Source organism: Myripristis murdjan, chromosome 9 (genome assembly GCF_902150065.1).
Source record: "Myripristis murdjan chromosome 9, fMyrMur1.1, whole genome shotgun sequence".
In the NCBI taxonomy this organism is placed as follows: Eukaryota; Metazoa; Chordata; class Actinopteri; order Holocentriformes; family Holocentridae; genus Myripristis; species Myripristis murdjan.
Window position 1 is genome coordinate 10,861,921 of NC_043988.1, and position 22,943 is coordinate 10,884,863.

Consider the following 22,943-nt stretch of genomic DNA (forward strand, 5'->3'; position numbering starts at 1 on the left):
GGGTTTGACAGCGGCCCCCACCCCCTGTGTGACAGCTATATACAAATTTTAAATCTATTGTGAAGTTGGAAACTGTTTGACTGGATTTGCATAGCTGGTTAACACTGGAGCGGAATGGAGCTGTATTTTAAATGGCACTGGGCCTGAAAATTTAGTCCTGACACCCTCCAGAATAACTGATGCGCTGAGTATAATCCAAAAACGGGAGTTTCAACTGCGTGAAAATCTTATTGCTTATAATCTTTTTATAAGAAATGTTCACATGGAAGTTCCTCACACCTATAAACTGAAGAGAGCCCCTATTATGTAGATAGATAGATAGATAGATAGATAGATAGATAGATAGATAGATAGACAGATAGACAGATAGATAGACTCTGATTATCTTGTTACTGCTTACTGAGAGGTTATGAGTTATAAGTGTGTATTCAAGGCTGCGCTGCTGGGACTCTGGATGATACAATCACAGTTGTAATCTATAATCAATACTGCATCAATGCATCAATACTGTAAGTGAGCTCTACCAGTGGTTCAGCTTTATTACACAGCAACTTTTGAAGTTATGTTAGTGAATCTCAGACAGCCCTAGCAACACATCTTCAATAAGCAGAACGTCAATAAATCCTGCAAGAGAAATGGGAAGCATTGATTGAAATCCTGTTTTGAAAATGCACCAGTGTTGCAAGTAAACATGGTTAAAATGAAACATACTGGTACCACTTCACAAGGAGACTACACTTATAAAGGGTTTATGAATATGTTTATAATTAGATTGATTACATTGTAAGCAGTTTATACACCGTGAATACACAATTATAACAAGTTATAACAAGTTTTCAGACATCGATGCAAGCTCACTATTTGGCAAGATCAAGTGATGTCAGCTAAACAGCTAGCAAAATCTGAGATTTGATATAATAGATGCAGTGCAGCAGTAACTTCATCCTGCCAAATAGTGAGCCTGTATTGATGTATGAAAACTGCTTGTTTATAATTGTTAGATTAATAGTGTTGACTCTAATTAATAACCTAATTATAAATCGTTCATAACCACTCCATAAGAACAGTATTACTGTAAAGTATTATCAAATTTCCATTGGAGCTGACAGACTACAATGTCACTTCTTGTGTCTGTTTGAGCAGAGCAGCGTTGCCGTGCAGAGCGTCCAAACCCAGGGGCAGAGACACAGTGACCCAGCCTGCAGCTGTACTCCTGCACCTGGCCCTCTGGCTCAGTCCACACTCCAAACATACTCAACATTTGTAGCCTGGTGGCACCTGAGACTCTGTGCCCCATCATCTGAATTACAACAGCGTCCCCTGCTGGACAAATCCAGGCATTACACCACACTGTGCTGTCTGCAGTACCTGCCTGCTTTAGAGCCGGAGACAACTACAACTTCAGTTTCATCACACGTTTGGTAGAGGAGTACCGCTCACTGTAAATATGTCTATGCAACACAGTAGAGATGAGGCTACTCTTTTAGATCACATAAGCTCCAAATATTAGTTAAGGTACTTTTTTAAACCTTTTAAGTATATAATGTTTGGCTTTTCACAGTGCATTCTGGTTAAAGTAAGCTTCTTCTAAATGTTCCTGAACTTTTCATCTTAGTCATATCTAAATAGACCTACGTGTAGGTAAGTGTATTTTTAGCACACAGCCTGAGTTTCATCAGAAGAATCTGTGCTGTCTTTTATGGCACTATGTAAATCACATTTTTGCCAACAGGGTTTTGATAATTTGTAGCCTATGTAGCTATTGAATACTCACTGTACCATTTTTACTTATATTATTTGCTTTGACCCTGCCTTTTGATTCAGGCATGGTGTTTATTAAAGGTTTGGATTTAGTGTTGATGCAATATTTATTAAGCACTTTGCAGTTTGACAAAAAAGCTATCTAAATTAATCATTTTTACAGTAACAGTCCATCACAGCCTTAATTTTCAGAATGACCTGCCTTGGTCTTAAGTAAGCTCAACATAATTTGTGGTAAACAATATGCTGATGTTGCTAGACATTCAATGACAAATCTGAAAGGAACCAAACTTTTTTTTTTTTTTTAAACAATATTATATTTTAAACAAATATTGCACCAAATTTATTGGAAAATAAAATAAAAAGCATAGAATGTCCTTAAAACCAAGCTGTTTTAGAGACTTTCAGTGGTACAGTGTATCATTACTTTTCTCCATTAACTTATTGTCTGTCAATTAATATATTCAATATTTTAATTCTAAATGTGGGGTTTTAATGGATGCCTAAAACGTCAAATAAGAAAAGGTACCTTTTATTATTACAGACTAATGTATTTGCAGCCATGACAAATTAAGAGAAGAGACAGAAAAACAAGAATCTCAGTTTTGACTTACAACAAAAGAACTCCAAAACTCCTCAGAGCTTTACGGATATTTTATTGTCACTAATTTGTTTGCAAATGACGAAACATGGAAAAAAAAAAAAACAAACAAAAAAAACAGCTATAACACATTGGTTGTGTTAACTTTAGTGATTTACTTTTCATTTCATTTGACACATGTTGTATTTCTTGAGTAACAAAAACTAAAAAGTGGGACTGAAGAAGTTTTGCATTCTCAGTTTCTGGCAAAACTGAAATAAGTTTGTAATAAGAAATATAAAATGTGTTCTAAAAAATGCCAATAAAAATTTTATTACTTTTATCCATTTTATTTATCTGTTTATTTCTACATTTATTTGCAGAGCCCCACCTTGAAAACATTCAAAGCTGCATGGATCAAAGACGGCAGCAGATGAAACATTGTCAAACCCAGTAATAACAAAAGCTATTTCTGCTGTGATGTGGGGATCTCCCCTTCCCTTCTGTTTTATTTCACACACTGGGACTTTCACAAGTCTCCCACTTAGCCTGTGCTCAGATACATGAGGAACAACTTACCACGGTGTAATTTCAAACAAAATTAAATCATGTCTTCCAAATGTCTCCATCAGGCACACATACCCATCTATTTGTGACTTTCCCCCAATTTTTATTGACCATTTGGATAAATTTTTGCTGAACGCCCCGGTAATCCTACATATTTCTCCAACCAAGAAATATTTAATATCTAACATATTCAGTAGGGCTGAATGCACTAGCACGTGGAAAGGAAATGTTGAGAGGAGTGGTTCGCCCATTGAGAGAAGGGTTGCTGTATTTGTAAGTAGGTAATGAAAGGGCAGAGCAGAGTATACCCAACTGACACAATCAAGATCATTAAACAAACACTGGCTCACATGCAAAACAGAAAATGGATATTATAGCCTCCATGTCACAGAGGAACACAGCGGGAAGCATGGCGTTTGTTGTCGTATGTGGGACTGTTTTTATCATTAGCAAAACTGTCTCAGCTCAGGCAAGATTTGCAGTGCCTTTCATCAGATGATCATGTTATTCATTGGATTTGTCTGCAGAAAAATAATGTTTCCTCTGACGAAAAAAAGAAAAAAAAAAGTGAGGCAGCAGGAGGCCAAGAGCATGATTTTAGGATGTGTGCCATTAACAACAAGTATAGGCCTTCCCTAGCCGCCCCTCATGTGGAATGCATAAATTCTCTGTCTGCTGTCTAAATTGCATGTGCCCAAAGACTTTGTGGCTGAGGCAGTGAAAGATGTTCTAAATACATCGACATACACTGGCTGGGATTTAAAGGCTGAGCAATCATGGCAAACATCAGTCTGGACACTCTGTCAGCACGGGGTACACAAGATGCAACTGCATTTACACCATTAAAATTAACCCTGAATGATCAATACTACTACAACTACTACTACTACTACTAATGATAATAATACTAATAACAATAATAATATTAATAATACAATATTGTGATAATGATGATGATTGTTATAATCAATAAGAATTTTATTATTAGCATTATTATTAGTAGTATTTAGTAGTAATTAATACAACTACAACTAATAATATTTTAATATATAATAATAGCTACTAATAATGATTATTTTATTATTTGTAATTAGTAGGTGCATTATTATTATTATTATTATTATTATTATTATTATTATAACAATGGAAACCACAAAGTTCCAAATTTCACTACCAGCAGTGGAGAAACACCATTAGAATCAGACATAACTTTTTTTTTTTTTTTTTTTTTTTTTTGGCTGGCTGCAACAAAATTCTTGTGTGCATGTGTTTCTTTCTCTATGTCACACACAATGAGTGTATCCTGTGTGTATGTTTTCTTGTGTGTGTGTGTGTGTGTGTACGCGCGCGCACTCAGCACATGTATGATTGTGAGTGTGTCATTAATAGGCTGCACTTCAGAGAAAAGGTAGAAATCCACCATATGTCTTGCAGCTGGATGGATCTGGTGGTGAAGATCTAGACAGCATCTGTCACAGGCCAACATTTCTAATCTGTCCTGAACATTAGGCAGAGAGCACTAAAAACCCATCACTGGCCTTGTGTGCAGCTCCGCGCACAATGTGCCGGCCAAAGGCTTTGCATTTAGGCTCTCTGAAAGTTCACAAGTAACAAGAGCAGAGGGATGTAATACCGATCAAACTGAGCAGGAAAATAAAGATGCAGTTTTTGGCAACATCGTGCCCTTCGATGATTTCTTTAAAGTCTATCTACTTTTGCAATGTACGGCTGATAAACTTTAATAAAAACAAAGCGAGGGCTAATGGGCTAAATGAAGTTAATAGGGCAGAGTGCCTAGGGCTAGCAGAGACCAAGGCTTTGAACTAGAGGTCTAACAGAGCTTAGTGAGGTCAAGATCTGTCAAACACCAAGCAGAACAAACATCACAAGGCTCTGGACAGGGAGAACATTTACATTCCCAAACCTTCTCTTGAAAGGACCCCAGTTGTGTAACACTGTGTGTGTGCATTATTAAAACTCAAGACATAATACATTGCGTTTGGGGTTGGGCAACCATTACCTGAAGTTCATCATTCAAGATCTCTACAGTATATCAATATAACATCGGTATCATTTTGTCAATCCTAGACTTAAGACATGTATTAGCCTTCACAAAGTTCCTTAATTAATTTCACATAAATGTTGTTCAATCAGTCATTGTGAAAAGGTAGTATTTTTTTTTTCCCACTGATGGTACCTTGCCTTATCATAAACCTCAATTATAGATGGAAGCATTGAAAACACCTCCTCAAATAGGCTACAGATGAAGCCCTTAAAACCCACTTTTTATATGCTTACTCCTCTTGTTCCACTGTTGCTCCATGCCTAAGAGATTTTTCGGGGAGGAATTTAGGCAGTGAAACTTCTACAACATACCAAGTCTGCCTGATTATATCAAATGAAGTTCTCCGGCTCTGGTGTGAGATGGGAATTGCTCCAAACTGACCTTGATGGTCTCAAGATATTTTCCTTCCTGGGTTCATGTGCCTAGTTACCAGTTGGTCAACCTCATGCCCTGTGAACTGACCCTGTCCTCCCTCTGAGATTTGAAAGGAAAAGAAAACCAATCCTCCGGGGAGCGCTCCGACTAACAAGAAAACTGCTGGCCCGAATCTCTCAGAAGTGCTGTGTTTTCCCACTGGACCACTTTCAGCTTAATAAACATCTTAACTAGCCAGCGGTCCCACGGGAGCTGCTGGGAAATCCTCTGGGCAGCCAGAGCTCAGGAGCTGGCCCTTTATTACATCCAGGTGGCTGTTAAAAAATGCTGGCCGGCCATAAATGTCCAATAAAATGCATGTGGCACCTTTAGGGGTGGACAGGGTCAGTGCACCTGTCTGTGGACGAAAGCTCCCCTCTTTCCCCTATGGCCAATCAGTCTGATGTCCCACTGCTCTTTTCCGCCACCACCATGCCAGCCACATCACTGTCCACTGGCAGCTGGTAGCATGACACCCTGAAAAGGAAATATAGTGCTGGGAGGCTACCTGTCGCATAAATCACCATTCATTACCTATTACCAATTATCTGTTACCAATTACCAGATTAAACATGTGGTATCATCCTTTCCTATTTACGCCACACTCACTGCTGAGTTGCTGTGTTGCTAATATAAGTACTGTAATTACTCCTCCTTTGTTTACAACTACTTCACACGTAAGTGAACAGTGGCAGCAGCCTCCCTTCCTCTGTCCAGTCCGGGTGCTGTCCTGTGGCAGAGCTAATTGTCCCACAGGTTGTGGAGAGACCTGGACGGTGTATTGGGCCTTTGATCTGACTTGAAAGGAGTTAATTGATTTCTGTGTTACTGGCATTTTATGTTGTACTTTCCCAAGAGGCGGGGGAAGAAAAGATTCTTGCTGGTCATTTCACAACATGTGCAGAAAAATCAGAGAGAGAAAGAGAGAGAGAGGGAGGGGATGAAGAGAGAGATCACCTCACACCCGACTCCATCCCTCCTCAATTACAATAATTTGACTCACATGGGCCGGCCGCCGTGGCAGAGCGAGGGAGGAGAGCCGCTGTGTGGGGGAGGAGGGGATCCCTCCCTGCTCTGGGAGATCACTCATCTTACCTCGGGCTGAGGTAAGGCAAGAGGGGTTTGATGTGCTGCTCCCCTCCGGGTCCAGGCCGGGGGCTTGTTAGGGTGGCGATACACAGAGGACCACACGTCCAACCTCTCACTAAATGCCTTTACGGGACACTCCACTGCATGATGACATCAGCAAACAACAAAGAGACAACAGACTGTTGGAGCGCACTGCAGCTAGTTGGCGGTACAGTAAGTCATTGCACCACCTCTTCCTTAAATCCATGTGGCTCCATCTCTGAGAAAAGGGTTTGCACTTATGTCAGGGAGGAAGACATCAGGATTTGGTCATTCATTTTCTTGACCCGCTCATTCCTGTTCAGGGTCATGTGGGGGGCTGAAGCCTATCCCAGCATGCAATGGGCAGGAAGCTACACATTAGGACAGAGGTTTTCAATGGTTCTCGTCCCCCCAAGTTGACTTTCATTAAGTCGCGGATGCATAAAAACACATAGTAGAGGACCGCACATTCTTATTTTACTTCCATTTGCAAACAGATGCCCGACCTTTCAGGCACATGCCTTCATCAGGGGCAAAGCAGAGAAATCTCCAAACACGCTTTATATATGACTAACAAAACATTTCGAGGCATCCCATTGAACAATCACAACAATTACATTTTCCGTGTAGTTCACTAATTACATATATTGCACTGGCATGTCATTAAGCTGTGAATACCCATTTGAAGTGATTTCACCCTAGGAACCCATGATATGAAAAAAGATATTTTGTTTTGTATTAAGTATCAAATTGTACAGATGGCACACGTACATTGACAAATTGATTTAAAATAGTGAAAAGAAAACATAATGTTAAAGCAACCACTAAAACATTTTTTTTTACCATTGTATCAATTGCTAGTGAAGTAAATTATAGTGAAATTTAGCTATTTCTCCTTTTGCAATCTCGACTTTGTAAAACATCGCATTTCGATGCTTAATGTATTTATTTCTTGTTTATCTTGTTTGCCAATAGAAACATAATCTAGTGAACACCAGATGTGGCACCAAATATTCTGTAACAAGTTCTCTCTGTGTGCTCTTACATGAGGACTAAGCAGTGATGTGCTGTATCACCTGTCGGTTGGTCTGTTCTCCATGGGTCCAGGTCTGGTCTGGTCTGGGCCTGCATGGCTTTGACAGGCCTCCTGCCTTCACTCCTTCACCTCTCCCTCTCTCTCTGGTCAGCCCAGCTCAGGGGAAACAGGGCTGTCAGAGGGAGAGTGGCAGGCTAAGCCCGTCTTAACACAGCACCTCAAACCACCTCATAAATACAGGCTTCCTTTTCCAATTTCCAAGCGGCCCATCCACCTCTGTCTACATGCTTACACACTGCTCCATGTCATGCTCTGGGGTGTGAGTTTAAAAATGACCATGGGACATCTGGCAGACTCGCGGAGGGTGGGGCTTTGATGTGCTGTTCTGCAGTTCAGCTCAACTTCAGCGAGCCAAATCCTCCATGCATCGCAGCGGCGACTGAGGGGTATGAAGTGGGCCTTCTAGGTCAGAGATAGCAAGGGAGTTTGAAAGATGCCTTGAAACAAATCCACCATATGTGTAATGCTAAGACACACACCAGTGCCCAATTACTCCCCTAGCCTTTTAACTACTGCATAGCTTACACATAATACAGACAAAATTATGGCCTTTTCCATTTTCATTTTAAAATGTGGTCTCTGAATATCGTTATTATTTTCCATATCATAAAGTAGAGTCAATGGGAAAGTGAAACCATGTGAGGCAGCTTTTTGATGGGTGACGCCGGGCATGGTTCATGAGGGAGTTGTGGTTCTGAGAGTGAGATTGCTCTGTGCCCATCTGGAGAGCTTGGCCATGCTGTCTTTGCTCACCATGGATGCAAACCTCCAACTGGCGTCTAGCTTCACTCTAAACAGAACAAATCTGACGTGCAGAGCTAACATCAGGCTCCAACTGCAGTCTGATGCCCGTGGAAAATCACAACCAACGCCTTCAGTATATCACATTCAGTGCTCAGTGTAGCTTCTGCAGAAAATGTACCCTCTGAAATTATCAAGTTAAATACACAGCCAACACACATGCAGTTGTGTATTCAACCAACATTATTTGTCTGCATGTTATGTATCACGTGACATTACATAACCTGCTTTTATTTTAATATTAAGAATTTTATTTGATTGTAAAGCACTTTGAGCTAAATCCTCTACATGAAATGTGCCCTGTAAAATGTCTATGAAAATGTCTATTATTTTATATCTAATGAACCACAATAACATCAATAGCTGGCAAGATGTGAAAATTGCTTCTCTGAGAAGTTATAATGGATACGGCTGGGTGATATATTGATATTACAGTGATACTGTGATATAACACTAAATATGGTCTGGTATTTTGGATATCGTAATATCATGATATGGTATGAGTAATGTATTTTCCTGGCTTTAAAGAAAGCTTCACAGTAAAGTGATACAAGTTCCTAAACTTCTTAGACTATTCTTGCTGTTCTATTATTTGCCTCTACCTGCCTGGTCATCATATCCATATTAATGATTAATAATGAATGTTTATCAGAAATATCTTGTGTGTAAATATCATGAAGGAGCCAACAGTCATCCATACAATATTGCTGTAATATTGATATCAAGGTATTTCATCAAAGATACATGATTTTCAGTTTGGTCAGTATTGGCTAGATTTAAATGATTATTTTTCTTAAGGGTTTAATTACTAAAAATGGCGAATGCTGTTTCCATCTATTATTGGTTGCAAAGCGCCTCTCCTACATTTACTGAGAAGAGTAAGACTGTGATGGTGGCAATATAAGAGCTCAACTGAGTCTTTCATTCGTACAACCTGCGCTTTGTGGGAATATGGCTACATAGTGTATTTCATGCCGTATGCACTTAATGTACAGTGGTGAGGGGGGCTGTGTGAGGCTGTCACTGTGCTGCAGGGCATCACCGACATGGGTGTCACCTTCATGAATGAGCGTGGAAGCTGTTCCCTCAGCAGAGGATTCCTCAGACCGTCGCTCCGATTTCAACAGCAGAACAGAGGAGTTAGCGCAAATACTCTTAGAGGGGCTGTCATCTGCTGTACACCTCATTAAACACCTGTGCATACCAAAGCCATTAGGAATTACTGTTAGAGGGGAAAACAATCAAACAAACACCACAATCACACCATTTTCATAAGTTCACAAGCTTAGCAGAAATAAAGTGTAATTATCAATTGGGAAATTAATTTATTTTGGGGTTTTTGAGCGCAAGTAGACACACAAAACAGTGCAAGCACTCCGGTAGTTTCATTAGTTGCAAATGATACATCTGAACAGGTGTGCAAACTTTGCTTTCAAACGTGGCAGCAAAACAGTTGGCAGACTTGAAACTGTTCAGTTTGTTTAAGGGGAATAACACTGGCGTTTCATCATAGATAATTATAATTTGTAGGGGGAAAAAACTAAGCAATAATAATTTCTGATACTGATCTACAACAGGGAGGTTTTCTGTGGATGATGGATACATTTTTTTTTTTTTTATAACCGTTATGTTTGAGTTATGTTCAGTGTACACAAAGAAAACTGCTCCAGGATACTGTCATAGTTTTGCCCATCTTTCCAAGTTCATTGTCTGTGGCTATTATTTTACATTTCAAAGCTGATAATTCATGATTTTACATTGTTTAAGACCTGACTCCGTACAGGAGTCACTGTTGTAGTGGAGTGGGTGGGTGTCTGGGGTAAAAATCTCAATGCTGTGCTCATTCTTGCTGCTCACTGCTCATGATGAACTTTGTGATGGAAAGATGCTGGTGGGTGATGAACATCAGAGGAGCCTGTTTGTGTGTGATGAGGCTGCTCTGTATTCCCTGTTGTCCCACCCACTGCTCCTCACTGTCAGCAAGCCCCTGATATTCTGACGAGCAAAAATATGAGTCAAATGTGAGTCACAGCTGACATACTTTATGAATTAATCTGTTCAGGATATTAATTAGGTCACATTTATTTCAAGCACTGCAGTAATTTAAGCCTATTTGAATGATGAAACTCACTGAGAGAGAAAGAGAAAAATACACAGAAAAAATATATGTATATTTTCAGGATAAAAGTTAATTTCCTAAAAAAAAATTATGTGCAAAGTTCAAGAAAATCTTACAAACATAGTAGATTTAATGTAATAACAGAATCATTCAAGTAAAATTCATCCAGGTAAACATGATATAATATTTAAGTCCTTTTCATTCATGAATTATAATTGTGTCCCGGAAACAGTTCTACATTATTTCACAATTTTACAAGCCATCGCTGCTGAGCACTGATAGCGTTCGGGTCCCAGTGGCAGTGCTGGCTCTGCTCGAGCTGGGTGGGAAGTTACGGGGCAATGCTTCGCTCTGCGCTGAAGCTGTAGTGAAACTGCATGGAAACAGAAGCAGACACAGTGAGATGAGTTAAACTACATCCTAAAAAATAAAACAGGGCAAAAATCACTAATATGAAACACTGTCATTATAAATCACAGGATAGCAAAAAAAAGTACTGCACATTTTTGCTTTGCACACAGGTTTAGCACAAGGAAATGATACTCACTGAATGTAGAGGACTAACAATTAGGTCACCCACTGATTAAAAGCTAAATGATGATGTAGGTTTTACTGAGTGTTTGTAAACTACAGGCCTTTAACCGCCCCTAAAGCAGGGTTGAGATGGCAGTACAGTACCAGCAAAGAAATATGAGCAAACACTGCCCCCTTATGGCATGGCATGGACATGAACGTCTAACATAAAAACCAGTGTGGGGACAACAAAAACAAGCATTTTTGGCTTACCTGGCAGTTAAAAGGCGCGACAAAAGCCCCCCTACCCGAGCCTTTCATGTAAATAGAACAGCAACAGGTCACACTGTATGTGGACTTTCCAAAGTTAATCTTCAATTTAGTATCACCTTTGTATCAGCTGAGTTTCACAACTGAGGGCCATTTAAGGACGATGCCAGTAATTTTGAATGTTTGGCAAATTTTAAACATTTAACCAACATTTTACATTGCAACAAGCAATTCTGCAAATTATGTGGGGGTGCTAAAGATTTCACAACATGTAATCAAAACCCCTCCATTTTCAAATTTAGATTTTTGGTTGAAATCCCCACCTTATGATGCCCTGCTTCTGCTACTAATAAAGTCGTCACAATTCATAAACCAAAGAACTGATAATTGACTGTGCAAAGCAAAAATTTCCCCAGGGACTATTTTCCGGCAGAGGCACTGTTTCACTCCGCCCAATTTCAAGTCATCAAAACACAACAGTGCTGCTGCTGTTAGGAAAACTAATGTGGACGACTTTATTACGATGACGGAATAATGGTGTGAAGAAAGTTTCTGAAAGAATATTTTCATCTTGTAGGGAAATGAATGGAAACCAATGGCCGGATAAAAGGTAAGAAAAATGATATCAGAGATCTAAAAAAGATTAGCAGAAAAATCAAGCATACACATGTTCGAGATATTACCCTAAACATGCAAAATCACTGTTATGGTCCTTTAATGTCATCACCAACCTGTCCAATGTAAACAACTAACAAGGTTGTATCAGTTGTGCTAGGGTTAGATGCTACAGTAGGTTGAATATAAACACTGGACACTCTATTTAAAAAAAAAAAAAAAAAAAAAAAAAAAAAAGTGTTACAAGGCAATGTTCTGACAAACAATTTAACGCAGCCTTTTCACAGCATATGTTGTCTATTTTGGCCAATTTTACTACTAAGCCTAACATACAAAAGCAACAACACTGTTAACAGATTAAACAGAGACAGAGAAACCCTGGATTTTAAATTTTTCTAAGTACCAGGTAACTGATTAATATCCAGACAATACCCAGAACTAACTTTCAGCAAATAATTTCTGTCTGTTTTATGAAGAAATACATGTGAATGAGACAACATCATGATGACATCATGACTGTTTAGCCGTCCTGCTTTTTAATCATGATGACTACAGAAATTAAACTGTCTTAGTGAAATAAAACAAACACCCCAACGAAAAAGCTATGACGCAATTGGTATCTTTTGTTATACTATGGATGTAGGACAAATATGAAACTAGAGCAGAAGACTAAAATAATCATCTAATCACGATTTTCTTCCCGGGTGGCTGCATGAACTGAACAGTATTTGAAGTAATCATCATTTCAGTAAGTTAGAGAGCTGTACTACTGCAACACGGCACTAGGTGATGCTGCATGATCACTGAAATAGGTTTTCCAAATGCACAGTCTACCAGGGCAGCCACTGAACCACAATGGCTGAAATAGGGTTTTCTCTCGATCAAAATACCACCTACCCTGATTTTCATCTACTTGAAGGAAGCAGCAAGTTACCCAGAACCTGTCACATATCACAAGCCAGTTAGTTGTGAAGAAAATCCAGCCCCCCCACCACACAAAAATTCAGCCTCAACATCTGGCACAGTAAATAAATAATCCTGTGCGTGTGTGTATGTGTGTGTGCGTGTGTGTGGATGATGGATGGGGGAATGGGGTGTTATCAGGGAGAGCATGTATCAATGTCTGCCACTTTTACACACAGGCTGACAGGACAGTGACACACTAGAACATGGGCGGCAGTCACCCAGACGAGCCGAGCTTCATTTCCTGTCCCTGCTCCACTGCCAAAAATATGTGACATGTTGTCTTCATTAATTCCACCTCTATTTGGAGCTCTCCCTCTCACACCTCTCACATACCCCTGCACGCTACTGTCCTTCCATACATTCAAATGGAAGCACACACACACGCCCACACACAAGGAGGCACATGCCGGCACACAAAAACACACAAGCACACAACCATATGCGCACACACACAAACAGATACCGCCCTGCAAACGCCGAAAACCCATCATACATAGGTGCTAATGAAAATCTTGTCATGTGTGCATACGCAGTTCTTATCCACCCTAGCCTACTCCCTCACGCACTCCCTCTGAAAATCATTAGCCAGCCGCCAACAACATTTTTCAGCGGAGCAAACTACATAAAGATGTCACTTTAAATCGCTTACTAATTAACACTTAAAAAGACACAAATTAGATATGCGTGGCTAAAAGCAATTATAATATCCGCAAGTTTTGCGAGTCATTTGGGAAATGAAAAGAATGCCTAATTGCTGGAACCAACATCATCTGAGACATGGCTTAAGTGATGCCTGTTAGGAAATGGTCTTATCTACAACTACGTCCGTGATTACAACAGTTTTCTTCAATTACATGTGCATATGTATAATACTGGAAAGCACGTCTCTTTCATGAATATATATATATATTTTTTTAATGGATTTAGAAACCAGGCAATTAGAGTCTGTGCAGAAAGTACCTCTACTTCTTGAAGAGGAAAAAAAAAACAAGCCTGCCACAGCAGAGCACTGACAGTGACCTCTTCTGGACAACAGCAAAGAGCAAGGAGGACTGGCTGCACAATATTTAGAAACCTTGGCTGCTGTTTTGTGTGAAAAGCACAGCATTTGTCTGGACTTTAATCCTATTACATCTACACTGCAGAGAATGAACCACAATTTTCGCAGTAGCAGTAGTCATAGCAGACTTTATACTGTAATGTTGATAGGTGTAAACAATCAAAAATAAATAAATAAATAAATAAATTTAAAAAAACTGAAACACAACAGCTTTTCCTTGTTTCCTGTAAGCAATATTTCAGATGTCCTGCATGTTAGCAGGAATATCACCAACTATATTTTCCTCTCGCTCTGGAGATATCATCATGGGATAATAATAAGAGGAGAGAAGTAAAAATAACACAATGGTGAGGGATGTTTCCACTTGGAAACTAATTATCAAGCTAAGCTGTGACTTCATCCTCATCAGCCTGGCCCCACCATTAATCTTGTGCTGTCGTCCACTTCACTAAATCCTGTGTGTTACACTATCTCACATTTACTTCATCAGCTCCAGCGCGGCGGTAATTAATGATTTCTCGCGCCCTTCCCTTCCCTTCCCCAGCTCAACTCACCATGTGTCCTCCTGCTAATCACACTCTGAGAGGAGGAGGAGAAGAAGAAGAAGGAGGAGAGGAGAGGAGAGGAGAAGAGAGGAGAGAGAAGAGAGGAAGGGGGAAAAGAAGGAAAGGAGCATACGGGACGAGCTGCCAGGCTGTCGCCACACTGGACACGCGCACACACACACGCGCGCACACATACACATGCGCACAACGCCATTAATACCTGAGCTGACAATGAGCTTCATTCAGATGACCATATGACAAGATGGCGACTCTTTGTGATTCGGATAGTATGTGACAGAAGACAGAGGCAGAGTGCAGAACAGACACCCAGTTTGATGAGGGAGTGTTTGCTCTGTAACACATCTCAAACCCAACAGCACCTGTTCTTTTACAGTGGTCTGTCACTTCCTGGCAGTTCTGATACCAAGATACCGTGCTAATGAGAGAGAGGGGGGGTGTCACTCTCTTTAATGCACACACACACACACACACTACACACACACACACACCCACATACAGCATGCATGCACACACAAGCCCACATGCACTTCCACACTAACTCAATCTCTTTCTTTCTCTTACTCTCACAAACACACGGGCTCATTTCTACGAAGAAGGAGCTGCACATATATTATTTTGCTCCTGTGCATGCCTGCAGGCTACAGTGTTTCATCAGAAACGGGGGAGAGATTTTATTTGCTCTGCGTAAAAATCTGAGTGATCTCGGCCTCTTCAGTGTTACTTGCGAAGTGAGGGAAGATCCAGCCGATCGGAGCCGAAAAGTTCAACATGCAAAATCAAGTCGTGCTCGTCATCCAGAACAGTAAAGCTCCCGAAAACCAAAAGCACTACGAGAGATGCTAGATTGAGCTGTTTGAGAGAACAATTGCGGAATAAAAGTCAAGTGTTTTGGAACAGGAGACAAAGCTTTTAAGAGAGAATGGCTGCCTAGCCTGGCCATGCTTTTATTCAATTGGGGCTTAGTGGAGCCAACAGGGCCTCGCTGTCTCAGACACTTAATTACAACCCCAAGACCGTTTGCTTTGCATTCTGGGCCAGCGGCGTCAGTGGCAGCCGAGCGTTGCAGCCCCTACTCACTTCCTCCTCGATCTCTGCCAGGGATTTGATCGTAATGCCCATTAAATTGACTTGCTGCATCTGAAATCAAAAGCAGGGAGAGGAGGAAAAAAAAAAAACAAGAAACATGGCGGTTAGGCTCATGGCTAAGTAAGCATGCTTAAAATCTTTAATCCTCTCCCTCTCTGTGTCAATACAAACGGGGCTATAGTGACAACCGCCGCCAGCCAGCCAAATGGACTGCATTGAGCCAGCTCTGCCTGACTGCACGCATTCATCACTCAGTCTACACTAGAGGAGAGGAGAGGAGGAGAGGAGAGGAGAGGAGAGGAGAGGAGTGGAGAGGAGAGGAGAGGAGAGGAGTGGATAGGAGGACTGATTGTAGTTCATGACCTGGAGAGAGGAATACATATGGGCTACACACTGTGAGAGGAGGAGAGGACTAAATATGGAGAATACTGTGCAGATCATGAGCATAATATGGACCATGACTCACTAAAAGATGCAGGACAAGAAACTGTGAATATTATGACCAACATCACCTTTAATGCAAAACTTATCTGGCATTGATTCTTCAACCAAGAATTCTTACCTCTCTGGGAGTGGTATAAAATTTTTCAGAGATCACAAAGGGCACATCATCCATGGCTGCAAAGAAATAAGAAGAATGGTTGAGCACAACACACAAAATTAAAAAAAAAAAAATGTGGCTTTTCATGCAAAAAAAAAAACACAACTCCCTATTCTTGGTCCTTAGTATTTCAACCCAACTAAATGCTGGATTATAAAACAGCACAGCTATCAACATCCGCTGCGGCCCCAACACCTCCCCTTTCTCCCTCTATGGAAAGAAGATGAAAGGCTTTTTTATTCTCTGCTGTATTTGAGCACCTCCACTCTCTCCTCCACCCAGCCCTTCCCACCCCTCCTCCAGTTTAATTACTCTTGATTATTCCTGATTCTGTCTTGTCTGAGAGATGTTCACCTCCGAAACAAAGACACACTCACACTAGCACAGAAAAGCGGAAAGAAGGGAGACAAAACATTCACCAGATATCAAATTTGCATGAAAATAAGCCACACTGTTCAGCCAGCAAAAAGTGGATTGAAATGAGGACTTGCCAAGAGCGTGGTGGTATAATTAGCATTTGACCAAACAAACGAGCTTCAACAGAGCTATAATTAAGCAGGCCTGTAATTAAGTGTATGCCCTTTATCATAATGATCGTGGTTAAAATGGTGTGATGGCTGCCAGTTGATTATTAATGGTGTAACCCTGTACTGCATGCATCCTGCACTGGAATCAAGGTGTCACGACTGTCAGGCTAGAGAGCAGCCCTTTGTTTATAAAATACATTAGGGCCCAAATTAACACAGGGTGACAGGGGACACAAAGCCTCTCGCTTCCAGGATGAAGGGAAAACTACAGCTGCTCGGCTTCATTATAAAACTCCAAATCTGGAGGTGCAAAACTTGCCGCTGTTGGCTTCGACAGGAGCCCCAAAATATAAGGACGCCAAGCTTCCAAGTGGTGTTCTTTAACCCACAGTCCATCAGGCCGCTGGCACAGGAAAAGGATACTCGTAAATGTAAGCCAACGCTGTTCATGAGTCATCGTTTTGGAGCTGACACTCCTTTAGTCTTTCCTCTTCGCAGCAATATTTAAAACGATGAAGTTTTTAAATATCCCTCATTTTGACACTTATGTGACTTGCTTTCCTTTCTGGGTTATACAGATCCGCAGCTCTGCACTTTCCACGCCAGTGAAGCACAATGTGATCTTTGTAATCAAAGCATGACCCTCGGCGTCACGACCGGAGGAAAACCTATTCCGTTTCCTGGCTCCTCAAACTACCGCCTCCCATAGTAAATCTGTAGCATTAGAGAATGGCAAGGACTGAAAGGTTTGCCCCAGGCCCCCATTCACACTCACCCAAGGGCCATTCAATGCCCCAGCCTTGACACTGAACTTGCTGCAGCGCTATTCACCAGCAGCACCTTTGGATGTGTGGCTATCTGGAGTGCCAAGCCAGCGTTATTGGGTGGCTATGATGGCTTGTTTAAGCCCATAAAAACAAGTGAATAAACATGTGCTACTGTGTCGCTGGGAGCGCCAACACCAGGCAAAGAGGTGGGCGGGGGGAATACATTTGAATCAATACCCAGCAACGGGGAAGCAGAGATTGTGGCTGTTGATGGATCTGCGTGGCACGGACAGATGAATGCGTAGAGCTGAAGGCCAGAGAGTTTCTTTATTGCTCAAGGATTACATTTAAAATCAGATCTCACTTTGTATTCCTCCACCATCTATACTAGAGAGGCTATCTCACATCCAGACAAATGGAGAGGCACAGGAGATGACTTGGTGGCAGGAAATGGATACCATACCAGGGGGGAAATCTGGAGGTGCAAAGGGCAAAAATAATGTAAATCCAATCTTCTGACCGGGAATCCCACTATGAAGCATGTTCCTGCTGCTCAAATGGCCAGGCTACAGTCCATTAACTCATGACTGTATTGCGGTCTGGGGACTTTGGTACTTATTTGACATTTGGAGTAGCGCAATGCCAGTTTTGAAACATCTGGTTAGAATTTTGGTACGACTACACAGATGATGATGATGGTGATGATGATGATGGCAGCGGTGAGCTCAGAGGTGGTGTTAAGTAAGGAGGACCCTGTGGCTTGAGTGATGGTAGTGTAAAGAACGGAGTCAGCACGGGCCCCGTGTGGATCATTGCCTTATTAATGGCTCCGTCAGGTGCGATGAGCAATGGCTGCATTGTCATCTCCAGCCCCTGGGCACAGATGAATGGCTGTTTCAGGGCGGGAAGGGCTCCCTCGTACGCTGGGCTGAGCACTAATCCCTCACTCTTCCATTGTTGGATGCACTGTCACCCAGGACTTCAGCAGCCCCACTCGCAACCATACATCGCGTTTCCAGGGCTCTAGCACAAGTGGGCACACGCGCACTCAGGAATACACACCTAAATGAGTATGCGGGCGCACACACATCCACGCACACTTTCTCTCTCACACACACACACGGTTGTGCTCAGACATTGACTGATGGAAAAATGTGCGTGGGTGATCGAGCATACCCCATATTACCTGAACCACAACTCAAGAGTAACACCTTAGGAATGTTGATGAACTTTTATTTTACACTTCACTAATTCAGCAGAATTGCATTGATCTCTGTCTAGTATGATTACCAGGGTGAATCTGTCTCACGCCTGAATCAAGTGAGAAAGTCACACAGTCGGAGTAAAAGCTCTAACAAATCACATAACAAGTACGTATAAAACTAAAGTATTTGTTTCATGTTTTAATTGATGTTTTATTTCATTTATAGTGTGTAACAACAATGAATAATAAGCAATAATGAGTAATATACACAAAGGAAGTTCGATCAGGACTGAGTTTGGAATATATTTCATATTCCACACAAATGGATGTTGCCATGTCTCCATGTGTAGCCAGCCTAGACACTGCACATGTGCAATACCTTTCCTGTCTTGGCTTGACTCTCAATTTGAGACGGATTCTTTATGCAGACCATGGAAATGCTATTCTAGTTGCAGACCCCTCTCTCTGTCACCTCTGCAGATAATGGTGAGTAGATGAACAGAGAGCTGGAGGAGGACCCCCTATGCCCACTCACAGCCCTTAGCCCCGCTCTGACATGAGAAATAGTGCCCAGGCCTGACAGCATCTCGGAGACATATTGTAGTTTATTTTGTCGCCCGGGCATGCCATCTGTGCCATTCCAATAGAGGGTGTGTGTTCAGGCTGCTGCAAGAGAGAGGGCGCGAGGCTCCGGGTCCCTCAGTAGCTCTGCAGCCACGGCAGGTCATTAGTCAAATTGCCTAATGAGAGAGAATACAAATGGCCCCCTACCCTGACAGGAGGAATTTTGGAGGTGTCAGAGCTCCTGACCCGTGCTATGAGAACAGATGATAGCGAGTTGCTATTTTCAGATTCTTTTAATGACTATGGCTCTGTGAAACCCATTCTTTTTCTTTTATCTTTCTCCCCTTTTTTCAAGCCCTCCAGACAGAATAGTGAAGTTTGAAAAAAAAAAAAAACCTTCTTGAATAGACTCAAAATCTCAGTTGGAACAGTGGACGTGCAACTTTTGAATTATTAAAATGTTTACTGGGGATTTGATTAACATTATAAAAAGTGCATAATGACGATACTGAAACAGATCATGCGCCAAAATGATACTGAGGATTTCTGATTATCTATTTTCATTTTCTTTCCTGCCAACTGTGTACAGCTTTTTCCCTTAGTCTCACTGTGGTGTATGCAAGCAGTTTTCTCTTGCAGCTCTTCTGACAGCCAGTCAGGACATGCGGGAACTTCATACTAAAATATTCATCTCAAGGCTCTCTTCAGCAACGTGTGAAATAAAGGTCATCAAAACACTCAAAGGAGAATTAAACTATTTCTTAATGCTAAAAGAAGTTTAATATGACTGTGGTTGAAATCCAACAGATGGGAGAGTCTGTAGTGAAGTTGGCAGAGAGGCTGCTCAACACCCAGGTTTATGGAGTGAAATTGGGGAGAGAGAGCAAAGAATTAGGGGGAGAAGAGTTGGGTCAGTCTACATGAGCTTGACATTTAACTGCTTTGAAAACCTCTTTTTTTAACCAATTACTTTTAGCTCTTTGGTCAGAAAAAAAGTGGTGTGCAACCTCAGGATATCCTCTATTACTTAAAAACAAACAAACAAACAAATAAACAAACAATACTCCTGAAATGTTTTGAATGCATAATCAACAATTTAAACCAACAGAAACAAACAAACAAAAAATAATACTTGTTCATAAAACTAACTTTTTACAGTGAGTTTCACTTAAGATTAGCTTGCAATTTCAGGTATTTCTATATGTAAAAGAACATACTCTATTTTGAAAAAAGTAATAAAATAATACCACTGATGTCCTCTGATTGCAAAAACACAAATATTAAATTCCACGTTTTTTTCTTTTCTTCTTCTTCTTTTTTTTTGAGGGATGCAAAATGGCAAGCTTATGTAGAATGACCCACTTATTTTTCCATCTGTGACAAGCAGTCCTTGAAATCTGGTTGTGGGTAGGGAGCCAGGAGGCAGTCCCAGTCGGGCGCTGGTCCATCAGTCTTCCAGAAAGTGGGCAGAGCCAGCAGCACCTACGGTGAGTTGGCCACAAACACTGCTGCATAACACAGACTGCTTTGAGGAGGTGTGTACATGTGTTATAACTTCTCCAATATGGGCACCCAGGCTGCACATAGAAGCTAGAAATTACATTGAGCCTGTGGGTTCACTATGTAGAAAAGTCTATTTACTGTAATACTGTAACCAGTACAAATATATTATGCTTAAGGTTATTTGGTATAATAAAAGCTTAACCTCATGCTGCACAGCAATTGTTCAAAAGGAGTGCATAGTACATTGCACAGCACATACAGTATACTGCTGCCAGTGTTTGAGAAGAACTGGGAGAGCGCTTCATGATGGCAACTGTTGCGAAGCCTCATGAAATTAAATGGACAATCAGACTTTAATCAGCAGCACAGTGTCTTTTAAGACATTGCCATGGCACTGGCATTGATCCCCAGCTGTGGCTGCTGGTAAATGTGCAGCAGAATGTGTGTGTATAAATGGGGTACGCCTCTCTGGACAAGTGTAAAAGCTGGCAGAGTGCTGACAGTAAATTGCATGTGCCGGATGGGACACAGCAGAAGGCACAATTACACAAATCCCCTCTTAATTAGCGGTTCTGTGGGCAAACTAACCCGTAATGATGCGAGGGATGTGGCGAGCCCCAGAAATCCTAACAAGAAACACTCACCAACATTGGAGACTGGGTCATATGGCCCTGGTTCCCCTGAAGTAGCGACTGACGTGTGATCTGTTTTGATCAGTGCAGCTGTAGGAGATGATTCCCATGCTGCCCTGCTCTCCCCAAACCCCTAGCCCTCGTTGAGCTGCTTGCCCTCTGGACTGTGGGGTAAAGCAGCAGGCCCTGTGTGGTTGTGGGTGGCATTATTAAGTTCTCCATGCTCACAGTACCAGGCAATGTAAAGTGGCACCTCACACGGTGAGTAATGAACTGTGCCAGAGCGGAAGCAGGAGGGATGACAGCCAAAGAGGCCTCCTTGGCAGCCACTAACCTGGGCATCCACCAATTTATCATCCCCCAGAACCAATCCACCAATGCCGCGCTGCCATTTGTCATTAATTATGCTAATAAGGACACCATTACTCTCCTGATGAAACAGGCGACTGTTATTAGTATAATGCATTTACAGTTTGATACATATGCATTTTAGTTATTAGTTATATATGGATTAGTCGACTTTGAAAAGGCATATTTTTCATTGCGTAAACAAAACCGCAGTGCAATGTAGTGCAGAATGAAAATACCATCTAAAGATAAGCCTAGGACTTTATTTTACAGTCTAATTGACCTTTGTTGAATCACAAAGGAACCATTTCTTAATCATGCTATTTGCCTTGCTCTGGAACACAGAAATGGCCCCATCTATGTAAAGAGGCTGATCTGTTTGAACTTTTTCACAGCAGACTTCATGGCTCTCAGCAAACCAGTCTGAGCAGAACTATTTAATATAGCTTATGGGAGCCCCAGATGCCCTTTTCCAAAACGACTTCATTCCCAGAATCTCATTGTGCTTTCTAAATCACACCACAGTATGTATTAGAAGATCATTAATTACAAACTTAACAAGTCAGCAGAGCCATTAAAAGATCTTTAAGGCATATTTGACCATAAATCTCCTTAAACTATATTTAATGACTGGATTTTTGTGAAATATTTTTTATCAAGTTCTAATTAGATGTGTGATAACAAACCCTGCTGTACATGGGGCAAATGAGGGAGCCATGACAGGCCCATCCATTGAGGCTGTCCACGTCTGGACACTGAAACTAATGGAGCACTGCTTCTATCTAAGGGATGGATAGAAAGCAATGAGGGATGAGACTCCAGGGTCCAGTCTGGCCTGCAAATGCAAAGCCATTCAAAGTCACTTATTTGACTGTAATAAGGGTCCAAAAATGCCTTGGGGCCTAAAGGCCCAAGTCAAAATTTTCATCATGAATCATGTGGGATTGGTCCCCAAATACTACATGGCAGAATCACAAGGGGATCTATCATATTTTGGAAGCAAACCAAGATAAGTCCAATTAGATTTTTGTCATATCTGTAGGAAAAAGAGCAACAGGGTGTGTCGCGGAAATTTAATGTTTTTGTTCCTCAATGTACCCACGTGCATTGAGTTGTGGGGAGAAAGAAAGACAACTTTGACTCAGTATTAGGAGAAAGATAAACTGTCACAACAGTTATATCTGCCTCAAATGCATTCTGCACACTCA

The 22,943-nt window shown here is 41.3% G+C and overlaps 1 protein-coding gene across 2 annotated transcripts in view; it reads right to left on the reverse strand.

The window, feature by feature from the left end:
• Positions 1-10,442: 10,442 nt before the first annotated feature.
• mvb12bb (multivesicular body subunit 12Bb) overlaps positions 10,443-22,943 on the reverse strand; it is a 34,193-nt gene continuing 21,692 nt past the window's right edge. Inside the window, exons 8-10 of one of the 2 annotated variants that reach the window (XM_030060624.1) lie at positions 16,152-16,207; positions 15,581-15,640; positions 10,443-10,886 (exon numbers count right to left, since the gene is read on the reverse strand). In XM_030060624.1, coding sequence (XP_029916484.1) covers positions 10,845-10,886; positions 15,581-15,640; positions 16,152-16,207 — 158 coding nt within the window. In that variant the 3' untranslated portion in view covers positions 10,443-10,844. The remainder of the gene's footprint in view (positions 10,887-15,580; positions 15,641-16,151; positions 16,208-22,943) is intronic. The other variant, XM_030060623.1, reaches the window with a different exon arrangement.